The sequence below is a fragment of the Gymnoscopelus braueri genome, assembly GCF_963280865.1.
Source record: "Gymnoscopelus braueri genome assembly, chromosome: 24".
NCBI lineage: Eukaryota > Metazoa > Chordata > Actinopteri > Myctophiformes > Myctophidae > Gymnoscopelus > Gymnoscopelus braueri.
The window spans coordinates 4,292,205-4,310,582 of record NC_137626.1 but is presented as its reverse complement, the minus strand read 5'-3'; the positions used below and the strand labels follow the sequence as shown (position 1 = coordinate 4,310,582).

The window sequence follows — 18,378 nt, the reverse complement described above, 5'->3', positions numbered from 1 at the left end:
AAATTGCTTTAAAAAAAATATATATATTCAAATATAAAATTTCAAAAGAAAAAAAGAAAAACATTCAGAGACAAAAATAGCAGATCTACAAGCCCAGAGCGCGTTTCCATGTTTTTCAACATGGAAACGATTATGACGATTATGACAAAACTTTATGACAAAAATAATTGCGACTATCTCAAATAATTGCGATTAGACCAGTGGCCCTTGGGGGGGGTACCAGGGGGTTCCCAGCAAAATGAGTTAACATAGCATCAGAATCATTTTAACCACTTAGCTTTGGCTATTCAAAAATAGCAGATCTACAAGCTCATAGCGCGGCTATGAGCTATTGCGCTATTTTGAGCTATGCGCTATTTTCGAAAAATCGCGAAAACGTGTGCACATCTTATATATATATTTTTTAAAGAGAACATTTTTAACTCAAATCTTTGCTTCTGGGGGTCCCTGGCACAAAACATTTTCAGATGGGGGTCCGCGGCCAAATGTCTACCAATTTAGGGGTCCTTGGCGTGAAAAAGGTTGAAAACCACTGGATTAGACGATTATATAATGATTGTGACAGGCCTAGTACTGGTGACAAAACCCTTCTAGTGTTCCGTTGCTCACCTGGGGTTCCTCTCTCTGACCACGGACAGCATGTCGGTGCTGATGGTGGGGTAGTGGACGTAGCTGGCCACGCTGCACCCCCCCAGGTAGCGGAACAGCGGCAGCGTGAAGGCGTGGCCCATGGAGTCCACGTAGAGGTCCGGGACGTACTGGGCCAGGGCCTCCCAGCCCAGGAACACGGAGCCCACGCTCTGGCAGAGCAGGGTGAAGTGGGGGAAGAGGCCGGGCTCCACCAGCGCCCGGTGCCTGAGGAACACCAAGTGGACGGGCCGGGGCAGCGCCACGTTGAAGCGCCGCCGGGCGCCCTCCGCCATCTGCTGGCCCGTCACGCCGCGGTCCCCCGTGTACACCACCAGGTTGACGTCCGGGTACCTGTGCCGTGGCAGTGGTGGAAAGTAACTAAGTACATTTACTTGAGTACCGTACTTAAGTACAATTTTGAGGTATTTGTACCTTACTTGAGTATTTCCAATTTCCAATACTTTTACTTCTACTCCACTACATCTCCGAGGCAAATATTGTACTTTTTACCTTTTTACTCCACTACAATTATTTGAAAACTTTAGTTACTAGTTACTTTTCAGATATAAATTATGATATAATGAAACACACATTAACCACTTTAACCTCGGCTATTTGAAAATAGCCGATCTACAAGCCGATAACGCGTCGCGAGCTTGTAGATCTGCTATTTTCAAATATTTCGTACTTTTACTTTTGGTACTTTAAGTACATTTTGATGCCAATACTTTTCTACTTTTACTGAAGTAAATTTTGAATTCTGGACTTTTACTTGTAACAAGAGTATTTTTTATATTGCAGTATTGGTACTTTTACTTAAGTAGAGAATTTGAGTACTTTTTCCACCACTGCCTGCCGAGGAGCAGAGGGGATTTTAGACAAGACAACAGTTTGATTTAGTTTTAGTTTTTAATAAAATGTAGTTTTAGTCATAGTTTTTGTTTTTAATAAAATTCCATTTAGTTGTAGTCATATTAATCATCTGAAATGTTTTAGTTTTAGTCACTTTTTGACTAGTTTTATCTAGTTTTAGTCTAGTTTTAGTTGACTGAATATCATAAGATTATAGTTGACTAAATCTACAGTTGATTTAGTCCACAAGATGCTATGTTGGCGGGCCGTGAGTATGTCGTAATGCCCGATTTATTTACTTAATACTAGCTGTGTGCCGGAAATAGCCAATGTACAAGCTCACTACACGTAGACCTGCTGCATTCGGAGCACAACACCCACGCGCAACCAAACATGAAATGACGTGCCTTAGTTCTACTGTATCTCTGGTCCATCTAGTTTTTATTTGTTGAAAACATTCTGTGGCCTACTGGGAGTGTGCACGAGAAATATAGAGCGCTGATTGGTCCAGGTGGGATGCAAGATTAGCGACAGACAGACAGACAGACAGACAGACAGAAAGACACTCTTTAGACGGCTAAGCTGATATCGGCCTTCCTGCTTCCCAAAGTATCAGAATCGCTATCGGCCTTGGACAAACCCATATCAGTTAATTAGACCCTCCAGAAAGACTTGGGCAAAAATCTTTGATTATGCGGTCTAAAACTCTTCATTATGCGGTCTAAAACTCTTGATTATGCGGTCTAAAACTCTTGATTATGCGGTCTAAAACTCTTGATTATGCGGGCTAAAACTCTTGATTATGCGGGCTAAAACTCTTGATTATGCGGTCTAAAACTCTTGATTATGCGGGCTAAAACTCTTGATTATGCGGGCTAAAACTCTTGATTATGCGGGCTAAAACTCTTGATTATGCGGTCTAAAACTCTTTTGCGGGCTAAAACTCTTGATTATGAGGGCTAAAACTCTTGATTATGCGGTCTAAAACTCTTGATTATGCGGGCTAAAACTCTTGATTATGCGGTCTAAAACTCTTGATTATGCGGTCTAAAACTCTTGATTATGCGGTCTAAAGCTCTTGATTATGCGGTATAAAACTCTTGATTATGCGGTCTAAAACTCTTGATTATGCGGTCTAAAACTCTTGATTATGCGGTCTAAAACTCTTGATTATGCGGTATAAAACTCTTGATTTTGCGGTCTAAAACTCTTGATTATGCGGTCTAAAACCCTTGATTTTGCGATGAAATATGCGGGGGGGTTTTGCAATTTTATGCAGTGAAATTGCGGGAAGTTGTGAAATATGCGGAAAGTTGTGAAATATGCGTCAATATGCGAAATATTGAAATATGCGGAAAGTTGCGAAAAATGCTAAATACGTGAAAAGTTGCGAAATTTGCGATGCACATATTATGCGATGCGCATATTATGCGATGCAGCCTTTTTGAAAAAACGTTACCCCCGCCAAATGATGCGCCATTTTGCTGATTATGCAGTAAATTGTGCGATCGCATAATCGCATTTTTCTGGAGGTTAGTTAATAGGCTCTATGCACAGCAGCCATATTGTAAAGAAACTGGGCCTCTTCCTTACTTCCTTCAGGTTTTACCAATGATACTAATTATTAAGTGCTGATATTATTGCATGTCGGCTCACTGGAAACATTCTGCTACACCAGTGGGTGTCCAGGGACCCTCATGTGGGGGTTCCAAATTGCCCCTTATGGGTGTGTAACTCTGAGTGTACGGGTCCATTTGGTTCCATTTGTACACATGGAACAGAGCCTTCATTAGAATCATTGGCAACACCTGTGAAGGAAGGAAGTAAGGAGGGCTATTACAAAATATTTTTAGATGGGGGTCCGCGGCCGAATACATATAATTTTGGGGGTCCAAAAGTTTGAGAACCACTGATATAGAAACAGTGCAGTTTTTCAAAAAAACCAAGGATTTAGAAGACATTTGTAGAATCCCCCAGAAGAAAAGATTTGAGTAAAAAAAATGTAGTTTAAAAAAAATTTATATTCAAAAAACCAGCTACGCGCTACGAGCTTGTAGATCTGCTATTTTCGAATAGCTCAAAGAAATAAAAAAAAATGGCACAGATTCTTTCCCCGATCTAAATGTGTTAAACGTCACCTGTTCTGCAGAGCCCTGACGGCGCACCACAGCACCCTCTCCCCTCCGCCGCCGGCGTTGCAGTAGGGGTGGAAGAAGGCCACGGCGGGCCGGCCGCCGTCTCGCGCCCGCCGCGCGTTCCTATTGGTCTGAAATACCAATGCGTTCCCGGTCTTAATGGATTAACCCTTTAAGACCGGGAACGCATCCTGTGTCATTTTTACATTTCTTTGGCTATCAGGGACGTGCTGGCCACTGGGAAATTCGGGAAAATTCCAGAACGGCCGCGCCATTTACGGGCCGCCAGACGGCCGGTGGGCCACCCAAAAAAAAAACATTTTTTTTGCTCCCGTTTTAGGATTATTACGGTAATTTCCGGGTCGCGCGGCCCAATTATTAGTTACATTACTGTTGGGCTGGGACGTTTATCAGCAGTGGCGCAATTTACATAGGGTTGCTGGGTTAAAACGCAGCAACCCCCCCCCGTTGACAAAACAAAACGGTGGGCCAGTTCGGAAAATCCCAGAGCTGAATTTTGGTCCCAGCACGCCCCTGTTGGCTATAAAAAAAAAAAAGCAGATCTACAAGCTCATAGCGTGCCACTGAGTGCCGCTCTATGAGCTTGTAGATCTGCAATTGTTTAGAAAAATGTACTTTTTAAAGCGAACATTTGTAACTCAAATCTTTGCTTCTGGGGTATAGGGGTTAAGGTAGGTTAGGTTAGGTTAGGTTAGGTTAGGTTAGGTTAGGTTAGGTTAGGTGTGCTGCCTCAGAGGCTATAAATGTCTTCAGTCAGACTTTCTACACAGAGAAAGAGGAACTAACTAACTACTAGGGAAGGAGGAAGCCTAAACTGACTGTCACATCTCCAGACCCAAACCTGTTCCTTTTGTGAGTGTTCAGTGCTAAGTCTGTTTTGTTAAAACAAAACGTATTTTGTTAAAAGGTTAAAACACTATATTCTGATAGTAATCATTGCTATAGAGTGTTTTTTCAGTAACAGATGTCTCCCCGTCTCTCCAGCTCTTTAATAAACAGAAAATACATTTTTCGGTAGGTGTCAAAATCTCAGCCAATCAGGAGAAAGTACCCATTTTTAAACTTAATTTGTATAGTGTTCCAGTTCCAATTTTGTCTGCTCATTTCTTAGTGTCATCACTTCCAATTTCACTTGTTTAATCTGTATCCTGATTGAGTTCTCTGTCCTGGTTGGATAAAATTGGAAATTAAACTGAAACTGAAACGAAAATGCATTTTCTGTTTAATAGAAGAGGTGGAGAGACTCATAATACTGAACAAACACTCTATAGCAATGAGTACTATCAGAATATAGAGCTATTTAACACTTATTTTAACCAAAGCAAATCACTTACCCTACCTTTAATGTTAAGGTCAAGTCATAAGTCATGTTTGTGTTGAGCCTAATTATTTGGTTAATGGGAAACAGAGACCCTGTGCTACTGCATTTATTTCTGCCATAAGTTTGGGATATTGATGTTCCTTCCATGTTATTCCGTATTGCTGAATGTTCTGTAATTAGATGAGAGCAGTATATGTTACAAACAACAGGAGATGCTATGTGATGACTATTATTAACATGTTACAGACCACAGGAGATGTTATGTGATGACTATTATTAACATGTTACAGACCACAGGAGATGTGATGACTATTATTAACATGTTACAGACCACAGGAGATGTGATGACTATTATTAACATGTTACAGACCACAGGAGATGTTATGTGATGACTATTATTAACATGTTACAGACCACAGGAGATGTGATGACTATTATTAACATGTTACAGACCACAGGAGATGTGATGACTATTATTAACATGTTACAGACCACAGGAGATGTGATGACTATTATTAACATGTTACAGACCACAGGAGATGTGATGACTATTATTACTTACCTTACGTTAGTTATAGTTATAGGAACCATGCAGATGCAGATATTTCCTTGTGTGATGATGAATGTATTATTTTCATAATTTTAAAGATAAATAGCCGCAGTATAAAACAGCCATATGGTTGAAGTGGTTCAACTGATTGTCCTTCTATATTAACACATTTAGCTGGGGACCCCCAGGGACCCCCTGTGCTACTATATGAACACATTTAGCTGAGGACCCCCAGGGACCCCCTTCCAAGCACCCCTGGATCACTTTGAGAACCACTGCTCTACCATAATGCCCCAGACTGTAGTTAACGTGTTTATCCACAAGGCGGCAGTAGAACCATGCGGTTCAATCTACCATCAGTCATAAGCCTGAGTTCTGCTTACAATATTTAACTTCCTATTTTAACATTTTAAATCTTCATTGTGTGAATTATGGTGAATAAAAGTGTGATTCAACATGTCTTAATGTGTAGATAACGATAGATTGTTGATACATACATGATATAATCTTCCTTTTGTGAATTCTTATTTATTTATTGTCTAAATTTAAAGTAGCCCATATTTTTTTACCCCCTTTTTCTCCCCAATTTAGTTGTTATGCCAATTAATTCCTCTCCACACACATGTCTGTGTTGTCACTGCTGTCGTATCCTACTGACTCACATGTCAGTGAGGAGCCCCCACCAGGAGGACGTAGAGCCTTCGTTCTACTCCTCCCGCCCAACACTCCCTGCTGACAGGCTCCGCCCCCAGCCTCCCCGCCAATTGTGTTCGTGTAGACGCTGGACAAAGCCGGATGCACCACGGCGGATTCGAACCCACAACCTTTTGTGAATCATGGTGTAAGTCAGGGGTCTTCAACGTGTTTTAGGTGAAGGACCCCTTAGCTGAGAGAGAGATGAAGCAGGGACCCCCATCACATATTTTATACAATTGTGTTTCATATTAAACTTTTTCATAGATTTCTTTGTTTGACAGCACTGTCATCAGTGGACTGATGACAGTGCTGTATGAAACATTTAACCTGTCAATAATTAGTAAACTTTCACTCTGTACTTGATCTGCTCTTTTCCCCCCTCTACACCAAACCTCTGCCAAAAGTAGAAGATTGTGAGCTTGTAGATCTGCTATTTTTGGCTAAAGTTCTCTTCAGAATAGGGATGCTAGGGTTCAAGTGGTTAATGTTAATGATTTTTTAACTGTTTGGTTGCTACTATATACAGTATGTCTAGGAAATTAATTCAAGGACCCCAACGGAAACAAGTCCACAAGGACTTTTTTTGGCCGGACCTTTTAGACAAAAGTATTATAAATGTAACTGTGTTGTTTTACATTCTTTTGCCTAATAAAAATTTCAATTAATCAATTTCAATCAATCAATGTAAAAATAATATATCCTATCACACAAAGATGTGGCGGCCCCCCTGTAGTAACTCTGAGGACCCCCTAGGGGTCCCGGACCCCCTGTTGAAGACCCCTCGACTGTAAGTATAAAACCACCAATGTGTTCTAACATGACATAATGTGTCTATAATGACACATAGATACATAAATAGATCAATGTGTTCTAACATGACATAATGTGTCTATAATGACACATAGATACATAAATAGATCAATGTGTTCTAACATGACATAATGTGTCTATAATGACACATTGATACATAAATAGATCAAGTGTTCTTATACCTGCAATCAGTGGTGGAAACTAAGTAGATTTACTCAAGTAGGCTACTGTATCAAATTACTTTACTTGAGTTTTTCTATTTTTCAATACTTTATAATTCTCTTATTAAATTCCTAGATTTTAGAAATTCATGAAAATAGTTTTTGTTTTGTTTTGTTTTGTTTTGTTTTGTTTTGTTTTGTTTTGTTTTTTGTTGTTGTTTTGTTTTGTTTGTTTGTTGTTGTTTTATTCGGGGGGGGGGGGTATTGGTGTTCATTGACTTGTAGACATGGGGAGTGGACATTATGAAAATAATTTGTGAGTTCATTTTATATAGGCATATAACATGGACTCACAACAATATTTATGGCCTGAAGGCAAATTATATTCTTAGATAGTAGATAGAAATTGTTTGAGGGGGGGAAAATATTATTAATATATTATTATTATCATTATCATATTGCTATGAGAGAAACTTATAAATGTATGTTTGGCTGTCTAGATCACTTTGTCCAGGAGCTATTACATTTTAATACAGTGAAATCTGTCATTTATTGACGGTCCCTAACGTTTGTGAATGGAATATCTCTGCTTCTGGGAATGTCTGACTGGATGAATTAATATCTGACTGTCAGATATGAATTCATCCAGTCAGATATGAATTCATCCAGTCAGATATGAATTCATCCAGTCAGATATGAATTCATCCAGTCAGATATGAATTCATCCAGTCAGATAGGAATTCATACAGTCAGATATTAAATCATCCAGTCAGATATGAATTCATCCAGTCAGACATTAATTCATCCAGTAAGATATTAATTCATCCATGGATGAATTAATATCCACCGTGGTGAAGAACAAGAATATGAGGCGGTTGCCTGACAACCAACGACCTAATCATTGCGCTGCTGTTCCTCTCTAGACCAAGTTAATCATATAATCATATAACAAAATAATCATATTTGAACTGGGGACCCCCCAAAATAATCATATTTGAACTGGGGACCCCCCAAAATAATCATATTTGAACTGGGGGGACCCCCAAAAATAGTCATATTCGAACTGGGGACCCCCAAAATAATCATATTTGAACTGGGGACCCCCCAACCCTGACAAGCGCTTGGAATTGTAGAAGAGGTACATTTGGTTTGACTCGGTTCCACAGATACATATTGTGAAAATAGCCGATCTACAAGCTCACAATGCCTCTTTCTTTCTTATATTATTTGACAATTTTGCCAATGTTTGACCAGTTTTTATAGTATTAGTCCATGAGCCAGACAAGATTTCATTATCGAAAGAGTGGGCAAAACCATACCTATATTAAATTGTTCATAGGGTCAATACGAGTAAATAAATATATGATAACCTCTCCACAGGAGCAGCTTTTTCATGGTTATCACACATTTAGTTATTTTCCCCATACGTACATGACAGGTGAAAAAATTACAACATTTAAAAAATAGTTATCATAATGAAACTTCCTGAGTTGATTACTTACATGAAGACAATGATTTATCGTATTACAAGTTTTCTGAAATTGTATATTTAAATATGCAAATTAGGCATTTAGTCCATGAGCCAGAGCCCCAAAATTGAGCCAGATATTGAATATTCCCTCGTTAAAAACCGTTGACTACAACATCTTAACAAAATGAAATAAGAATGTTGACTCTGGCTTTGTCCAATGTTCCAATGTTGATTCTGGAAAGTTATGCAAATGTTGGCATATTTTCCTAATTCCTAATTTGCATATTTAAATATACAATTTCAGAAAACTTGTAATACGATAAATCATTGTCTTCATGTAAGTAATCAACTCAGGAAGTTTCATTATGATAACTATTTTTTAAATTTTGTCATTTTTTCTCCTGTCATGTACGTATGGGGAAAATAACAAAATGTGTGATAACCATGAAAAAGCTGCTCCTGTGGAAAGGTTATCATATATTTATTTACTCGTATTGACCCTATGAACAATTTTATATAGGTTTGGTTTTGCCCACTCTTTCGATAATCATTGCTCAATTTTGGGGCTCTGGCTCATGGACTAGTTTGTTGAATACTTTTGATGCAGGAGTAGAGTAGCCTATAGGATAATGGCCTATTAATGGTCTTTCTTTTTTTTAAAGGTATTAAACAGCCTTAAATTGTCACTTCACTGTCAACTGGGCAGACCCCCCTTGGGAGTCCCGACCCGCATGTTGAGAACCACTGCTCTCTAGAGTAGAGTCTATTAGACTACTTTCTACTGTCACACTCAGCTCTTGTCACATGGCGTTTCACGGCCAGTAGGGGGCGCAAGGAGTGCCGAGTAGACGATTTGGTTGCGTGCAGCAGCCGCGGTTGCCTGACAACCGACTAGAAAGAAGCAAGCCAATCACGGCGCGACCGTCCCTCCAGACTATAGGATGTATACCTACCAGCCCTGAACGTTGTGTAAAACGTTGGATAAGGACTCTTAGGACTGTGTGTGTGTGTGTGTGTGTGTGTGTGTGTGTGTGTGTGTAGTCATAATAGATGGTGGTTGTACAGCAGCTCTGACCGTGACCGTGCGTGAGAATGTGACTCGCACTGCGTTTCAATAAACACAAAGCTTTATTTGTGCGTGCGTACCAGTTGTTTACTAGTGTGTGTGCGTGCGCGTGTGTGTGTTAGTGTGTGTGTGTGTCAACCTGAAGCAGCTGCAGCGTTGTGTTCTTCACAAGGTGAGTGTAGCTTTAGATCAAGACTATCATACTGTAGGTGCATTTGATCGAGTCTGACTTTTTACTATCGTATCTACGAGAGTCTTAGCTCCACCCCCCACCAGTTTGCCCTGGAATGTCACCAGTAAAGCCCGTATTTCTCCCAACATGTACAAAATGCTAAATATAAGGTGCTTACCCGCTTGCCCCAAATGTTAACTAGGTGTCCGGAGTGTTTAAGTGATGTGTTAGTCCATATTTGTCAATAAATAAGTGTTTTAATCCGTCTGTGGCCGATTCTGTGGGAAGTTCCCATGGGCGGTAGTGACGGGGCGCATCCGGTGAAAGCCGGAATTACACTCAATGTAAACAGGAAGTAAACGAAGGTTCGGCCACAGACGGGATTAAAACACTTCTTTATTGAACAACATGGACTAATACATTACATACATACTCCGGACACCTAGCTAACATTTGGGGCAAGCGGATAAGCACCTTATATTTTGCATTTGTACATGTTCGGAGAAATACGGGCTTTACTGGTGACATTCCAGAGCAAAATGGGGGGGTACATACTACGAGAGTCTCGATCTAAGGCTAGTTACTTATAAAGCCCCGGTTCTACTTATACTCGCGTTATGCTGTGTTCACACTGGCAGCTACAATGCTACAGGCTACCAGTGGTGTAAAGTAACTGAAGTACATTTACTCAAGTACTGTGCGTACTTAAGTAAATATCTGAGTACTTCTTCCACCATTTCATAAAGCCCCAGTTATACTTATTGTTATGCTGCGTTCACACTGGCAGCGACAAAGCTACAGGACAGGCTTATAGTCAGGGGATATTAGCTGAAAGATTTCCAATCTTGGAATAAATTCCTTACCAAAAGAAATCTTCACCAATGTGTTTGTAAAGGTGTCTAGTAACACATCTCACAAAGACTGAAATTCAGTTTCCCTAGGAGAATTTTTGACAGCTGCTGAAAGTTGGGGTACCCACTATAGAGCACCGAAGTTCTGACGTCACTCGTTCATCCCCAGGTTTGCGGAAGTAATTTCTCTATGGAGAATAACATTGGGTCATCTTAGAATCGTCTCATATAAGAATTGTGGTCCAAAAATAAACACCGCGTGTCGGCGTTATTGTCAGGGAGGAGGTTCTGTATAGTTTATGATAGTCAGTCACTTATATTTGATACAGTCTGTTTCTGGCGAAAATGTAACTAATTTGGCGGAAGTAACATTAGCGTTTTCTCACCGTCAGTTGATGCTTCATATCCATAAGAGTCAACCCGCCGTGGTCATTTGTTTATTTTTGGAACACAGTTCTTATTTGACGCGATATTAAATACGTGTATGGGATTCAGAACGGGGGTGGAAAACTGCGAACCAGGTAGACAAACAAAGGATGTGTAAATGTCGTCAGACTTCGGCGGTCTATTTCCCTGCATTTCCATGCAGGGCAAAAAAAATCAAAATGTAATTCTGTTTTAAGTAGCATGTGAGGGGTCAAACTAGGGTGTTTTTATGATTCTGAATCCATTGCAAGCATTTGTTTTGCACCAAAACCACTCCTTGGGCTAAAAACAGCCCAATCTCAATGGGCTTTTTACACAAAAAGTATACCTGGACAAGGATGGCTATGGCCGTTTTCTCAATGGAACATGGAAGTAGGGTTGCCAACAATTTAAAGTAAGGGACACATCATTTCTATGCATTTTTTTTGCATTGAAAACTATGCATTTTGGCACAGTTGTACCTATAACACACAATACAAACACAACAGGTCTTACCTGCATTAGGCTACTGTATCACACTTACTGTAACATGGCTGACTGTAACTAGTTCTATTCAGACCATAAATCACAAGGAATGCAATGCTTTAGCCATAGACCAGATAATGTATTATGTATGTATGTATGTATGTTTTGCATTTTGACACTGGCAGTTGTTTGTTTGCAAAATGTGGAAAAAAAGCTAATTATAAAAGTATGCTTTGAAAAATGGTATGAAATAATGTTAAGTAGGCAAAATGTACACTTCAACGTATCGTTTATGCCATAATGACATCCACAGGTTTTATAGCAATAGTTGAAATTAGGCCGTACCCAATATATAATAAGTATACATGATGTGAACATGCACGGTACATCATTATCAGTCTTAATGTTATCCTTCAACTTCTTGTTTCTTCCCCAAAATGAGTGGATGTAGACGAGATTCGGTGCAACTGCTAAGTGAAAGCGCCGCCCCCTGAGCCCACTTGGGGTGGAGGTTCTTCCTTGGCCGACTGGGAGCACAGAGTTTCACACCAAACGGTGCAGCGGTGTCCGAGATTAGCTGCACACGCACACGCACACGCACACACACACACACGCACACACACACACACACACACGTGGACAGGAGCAAAAACATAATCTCCGCCTCCCGGCCTTTCGGCCAGGTGGAAATAATATAATAACAAACCCCACAGCTAAATTAGGTTTGGCAATGAACTATGACCTTTAAGTACTACACATATCACTGAAGTCAAGAACCCAATATAGAAGAGGACAACAAGACAGTTGGTCTTGTTGTCTGGTACTTTGTACAGAGGACAACAAGACAGTTGGTCTTGTTGTCTGGTACTTTGTACAGAGGACAACAAGACAGTTGGTCTTGTTGTCTGGTACTTTGTACAGAGGACAACAAGACAGTTGGTCTTGTTGTCTGGTACTTTGTACAGAGGACAACAAGACAGTCGGTCTTGTAAGGAGGCTGCAAGAGACACTTGCCTCGGTTTACAGAAGGAAACTTTAGCATCATATCTGCTATGAGGTCCCATTTCACTGTTGTGATGTGATGCACTCAAAAGCAAATGTTGTATAGCAGTAGTTCTCAACCTGTAGGTCAGGATCCCACATGATTAAGGACTTTTAAGACCTTTTTAATACCTGAAAAAGACCATTACTGCATCAAAAGTAATCGACAAACTATACTATAAAAACTGGTCAAACACTGGCCAAATTATCAAATGATATAAGAAAGAGGCAAAATAGGGCTTTGTCAGTCGACAAAAGACGGTCCAACTGCTAAGTGAAAGCGCCGCCCGCTAAAATAAATATGCTTTCTGACATTTTATTTAGGCTGCTAAAATAAAGATGCTTTCTCACAGTTAGGACGCTAAAATAAATATGCTTTCTCACAGTTAGGACGCTAAAATAAAGATGCTTTCTCACAGTTAGGACGCTAAAATAAAGATGCTTTCTCACAGTTAGGACGCCAAAATAAAGATGCTTTCTCACAGTTAGGCCAATAGGCCTTCAGTGTACTATATGTCTTCCTTAACCAATTCTCTCCGTAGGTTGACCCTCCCCAGCTGCTGCAGCCACCATGGCGTTGCTTCAGAGCTACTGTGAGGCCAACTCCTCCATCTCCCGGACGTGGGTGGACCACGGCATGGCCCCCTGCTTCTACTTCACCCTGGTGCCCTCCGTGCTGCTCAGCCTGGCCTTCCTCCTGGGCACCGTGCACTGCGTCTGCTACCAGCGCTACGGCACCGCCATGGAGCCCAAGTTCATCCCGCGCTCCCGCCTCTACGGCCTCCAGCAGGCCGTCTCCGGCCTCCTCCTGCTCCAGTTCGTGGGAGGGATGCTGTGGCGGGCGGCAAGGTGATTATTATTTAACCCGTTAAGGACGATTCTAAAACATGTCTGCAGGGGTCGACACTATAAGGTCTCAGAGGCACTTGCCCGTCGGGCAAGCACAGGTCATGTTCTACTTGCCCACAGGTCTTGCCCACAGGTCTTGCCCGAAAAGTCAATCGTCCAATATAAATGTATAGGTACATTTTGAATGACCGTTCAATTTAACACTTATTTCTCACTGCACGGTGTGTGTGTGTTTGTGTGCGCGTGTGTGTGTGGGGGGGGAAGGAGAGAGAGAGAGAGAAGAGGGGACAGAGCGCTCTGGCCACGTTCAGGTGTTTAGACAGATATCTCGTGTTGTGTTTATAGTGAACTAAAGACGGTTTTGTCTCCGCCCAAAACTCGCAGTTGCCCGGTCGGGCAACCCCAAAGCAAACTCCACCTGCCCGCAAGTTTTGTTTACCCACCACGGGCAGTCGGGCAGCCGTTAGTGTCAACCCCTGTGTCTTCTAAATCAGTGGTTCTCAAACCTTTTCGTGCCAAGGAGGACCACCCAAAATGATGTGTATTTGGCCGCAGACCCCCATCTGAAAATGCTTTGTGCCAGGGACCCCCCAGAAGAGAAGATTTTTGTTACAAAAAATCAAAATTATTCAAATGTTTTAAAAAATGTTCAGAAATAGCAGATGTACAAGCTTGTATATCTGCAGCCTGGACCTCTGGCGTAGCGGTCCAGTCACCTAGGCCGACATACTGCCTAAAATACTGGTGTCTGTATCGGTGAGTGTTCCAGCCTATGATACGATACCTCGTCATTTATCACATGATAATATTTCATTTAGTCACATTTTGATTGCTTCAGTTGATGTTGCTGTTTTATACTCTTACTGTACTATTTATATTATTATTTTACTAACTTGTTAGCCTGGTAAACCCTCCCTCCGGAAATCTCATTTCCATTTGATTCCAGCAGTGAGTCTGGCCTGAACGCCCATTGTGGGGGTTTCTAGCGCATTACCAACTAACCGAGCCTATCAGCGTCGTCGCTCATCGTTCTGTGATTGACAGCGACAGTTGGCCAATCAGGTGGCGAGTTCGAGTGAGCCCGAATGAAGCCGAGTGCAGCCTGAGTGCAGCCGACAAAAGACGAACGGCAGCCATTGTTGTTTGTGCGAGTGCCTTCACTTCTTATTTTCGGCTTTAAAACGCTCTCAAACTTCTTTTTTTAGGCACGGAATTTACTTTTAAGATATCGTTTGGATAGAATTGAGTTGTTTAACTTCATATATGTGGTCAATTAATCATGACAGAGCCTATTTAAAAATAAAAATTCAGTGAACCGGCAGGGGCGGGCAGTGATACGCATGTATCCGAATAAGGCAACCTATTTTGGGCATGGCCATCTCAAAAGTCCCGTTGCGTCACATTAGCTCTGGAGGTGGTAAAAATGCACTGCAATTGGCTGAAGGGGAAGAACGATCATTGGCTGAAGGGGTTGTCAGTCAACAGTATTACTCCCGCCCAACTCCAGCCCACAGCCAATATTGCAGAATGGGCGATCATGTCAGACTCACTCCTGGAATCAAATGGAAATGAGATTTCCGGAGGGAGGGTTTACCAGGCTAGTAACTTGTAGCTGTCCTTTAACAATTATTGTGCAGCTACAATGTATCGTGAACCTAGTACAGTATCTAGTATCGTGATTCGATTCGAATCGTATGGTGAGTTGAGTGATATCTGATATAATAATTGCTGTTATGGCCGATAACCATATAAACCGATATGATATGTCATTCTGTACAAAAAAATATAAATCTTATTTTTGTCCATTCTGGAAAAGGCATATAAACACTCAATTTGGAAAAGCAATGGCTTTCTTTTTTTAAAAGATATTTTTGGGGCCTTTTCTGCCTTTTATGTATAGTTTTATAGTATAGATGGACAGGAAACAGAGGAGAGAGATGGGGAGAGACATGCAGCAAAGACCGCCAAGAACGGGACTCGAACCCGCGGTGCGCTGTCAGGTGCCCGGACCTCTAGGTCAGCGGTCCGGCCCCCGATATATTATTCTGATATCGCTTCGATACTGATATTAAATTTTTTGTGATACTGTATGGGGTGATGCTAACAGAATGGTTCAGTCATGAGACGTTATTTCTCTTTATTCCATGCTTTGCAGTGGAGGGGAGCTGCCCGGCTACGTGCTTCTGTACGGCTGTTTCTCGGCGCTGGGCTGGGTCTGGGCCGTGGTCCTGCTCAGGGTGGAGAGACGCAGGGTGCTGGTGATGGACCGCACCCGAGGACACAGCGCCGCTCTGCTGCTCTTCTGGGCCCTGGCCTTCTGTGCAGAGAACCTGGCCTTTGTTTCCTGGTTCAGCCCTCACTGGTGGTGGGCTCTGGAAGACCCCCAGCAACAGGTGAGAGAGAAGGGCCTTACACAGGAGGGGGGGGGGGGGGGGGGGGGTTACAGAACATTTTCAGATGGGGTCCACGGCCAAATATATCTCACTTTGTAGCCTGGGCCACAGGTCTAAATGGGTTACTCTGTTCTACCTTGCTGGTCCATTTTGCAAGATTTGAGCCAATCAAATGCTATAGGATTGTGGTTGTATCTATCTAATCATAAGATTGTGACAAAATATATATATATATATATATATATATATATATATACTTTATTGCTGTCAAACAGAATAACAAGTTCTTAAAGGTATCATGACATTCATTTTCACATTTTTTATTTTCAATGTTTTATTTGGGGTTTTATGACCTCAATTACACCCAAAAAACCTGAACTTAAAACATTCAGTGGATTTTCTGTGGTCTGGGGTTTTCTGAATAATTAGGCTGAAAAGTAATCTGAGCTTGGCTCTTCGACAGTGAGGTCACTGTCGAATAATCCCGCCCACTCTCCTCCTCGCCCCTCCCCTCCCCTATCCTTTCCTTTGGGGGGGGCGGAGCAGAGGCGATGATTGACAGGCAAAATCCCTCACCAGCGACACCCGCAGGCAAAGATTTCTTTTTTCATTGCAGTTGAAAAGGCTTTAGAAATGTGAGAGAAAAACACCTGCCATTGATCACTGGAATGGAATTTTCACTTAAAACTTTTTGTACACTTTTGAAGGACCAGGACAAAGACTTTGAATGTGGTGTAAAAGTGAATGTCATTAAACCTTTAAGTTATTTGATTTAATGCTGTTCACTGATAAGGCTGGCTAGAGTGTGTACTTTGTGTGTGTTTCATGGCCAGAGTGTGTACTTTGTGTGTGTTTCATGGCCAAACTCAACTCAGTCTCAATTCTGCAGTATCTGCTCTTTATGAGCTACTGTAAAATGTGTTTACAACCGGACGGAAGGATGATTATTTCTTTAAGCTGTGTGTGTGTGTGTGTGTGTGTGTGTGTGTGTGTGAGAGAGAGACATGGGAGTAATGACAAGACAAAAAAAAGCATGAGTCATACAATGAGAAGAACGGGCCTACTGTAGATTCGCTGAGTCACTGCCCAGTCAAACCGTTTCACTCCCCCAGTGCATTTCCTTTAACCAATCAGATACAGGAGATGATGGGTTATTGCTCCTCCCACAGTGCGTTTGCTCCAAACAGACTTAGTGCTGATAAAGTTCCCATGCACGGTGACCTTTGCTTCTTATTGGTTCATGCACGGTGACCTTTGCTTCTTATTGGTTCATGACGTCCACTAAGTTAAAATAAACATAATCTGCCTCCTGATAAGTCTTGCATTTAATTTATTATACTTGATCATAACCTGATTGTCAAAGGCCTGGCGGAGACTGTTTTGCACCCTGTCCATCCGTCTGTCCATGTGTCCGTGTGTGTGTGTGTGTGTCTGTGAACAGGAGTGCTCCGTTTTGAACAAAATGCCTCAAATCATGAACACAGCGTGCGGTTTCCGTGAAATTTTGCACGTACATTCCCACTAGGTCGAGAAAGAAATGCCATTTGAACATTTTCAAATCGCCCTCATGGTGGTGCTATAACAGGCCGATTCATGTTTTTACCGGGCGTGCCACACTATGAGCTTGTAGATCTGCTATTTTTTTTAAAATGTCTCTGTCTTCAGGTTCACTTTGCTCTGTGGTTGATGGTGTAAATGTCTCTGTCTTCAGGTCCACTTTGCTCTGTGGTTGATGGTGTAAATGTCTCTGTCTTCAGGTCCACTTTGCTCTGTGGTTGATGGTGTAAATGTCTCTGTCTTCAGGTCCACTGTGCTCTGTGGTTGATGGTGTAAATGTCTCTGTCTTCAGGTCCACTTTGCTCTGTGGTTGATGGTGTAAATGTCTCTGTCTTCAGGTCCACTTTGCTCTGTGGTTGATGGTGTAAATGTCTCTGTCTTCAGGTCCACTTTGCTCTGTGGTTGATGGTGTAAATGTCTCTGTCTTCAGGTCCACTTTGCTCTGTGGTTGATGGTGTAAATGTCTCTGTCTTCAGGTCCACTTTGCTCTGTGGTTGATGGTGTAAATGTCTCTGTCTTCAGGTCCACTATGCTCTGTGGTTGATGGTGTAAATGTCTCTGTCTTCAGGTCCACTATGCTCTGTGGTTGATGGTGTAAATGTCTCTGTCTTCAGGTCCACTTTGCTCTGTGGTTGATGGTGTAAATGTCTCTGTCTTCAGGTCCACTTTGCTCTGTGGTTGATGCGTTACCTTGGCACCGGCACACTCTTCTTCATCGGTCTGAGAGCTCCCGGGTTGCCACGGAGACCATACATGCTGCTAATCAATGAAGACGAGCGCGATGTCGAGCATGACGGACGTAATCACACACAGTTTAGTTTTCTCTTAATCCAGAGCGATATACAGTAAGCAAGGACACAAGATAATACATCATAATACATCAAATGCTACTACAATAATAGTAATCTAAT

At 41.7% G+C, this 18,378-nt stretch overlaps 2 protein-coding genes across 2 annotated transcripts in view; one reads left to right on the top strand and one right to left on the bottom strand.

Annotated features, from left to right (window-relative positions):
* LOC308080238 (GDP-Man:Man(3)GlcNAc(2)-PP-Dol alpha-1,2-mannosyltransferase-like) overlaps window positions 1-5,007 on the bottom strand; it is a gene marked incomplete at its 5' end in the record, with an annotated part of 10,149 nt that extends 5,142 nt beyond the window's left edge. The window contains 3 exons of the mRNA XM_080422014.1: window positions 610-981; window positions 3,621-3,748; window positions 4,978-5,007. Coding sequence (XP_080278140.1) covers window positions 610-981; window positions 3,621-3,748; window positions 4,978-5,007 — 530 coding nt within the window. The remainder of the gene's footprint in view (window positions 1-609; window positions 982-3,620; window positions 3,749-4,977) is intronic.
* Window positions 5,008-9,642: 4,635 nt separating this feature from the next.
* The window catches only part of abcb6a (ATP binding cassette subfamily B member 6 (LAN blood group) a), a 36,444-nt gene continuing 27,708 nt past the window's right edge, over window positions 9,643-18,378 (top strand). The window contains 4 exon segments of the mRNA XM_080422900.1: window positions 9,643-9,885; window positions 13,211-13,517; window positions 15,673-15,910; window positions 18,128-18,266. Of these exon segments, the coding sequence (XP_080279026.1) occupies window positions 13,240-13,517; window positions 15,673-15,910; window positions 18,128-18,266 (655 nt within the window). The 5' untranslated portion in view covers window positions 9,643-9,885; window positions 13,211-13,239.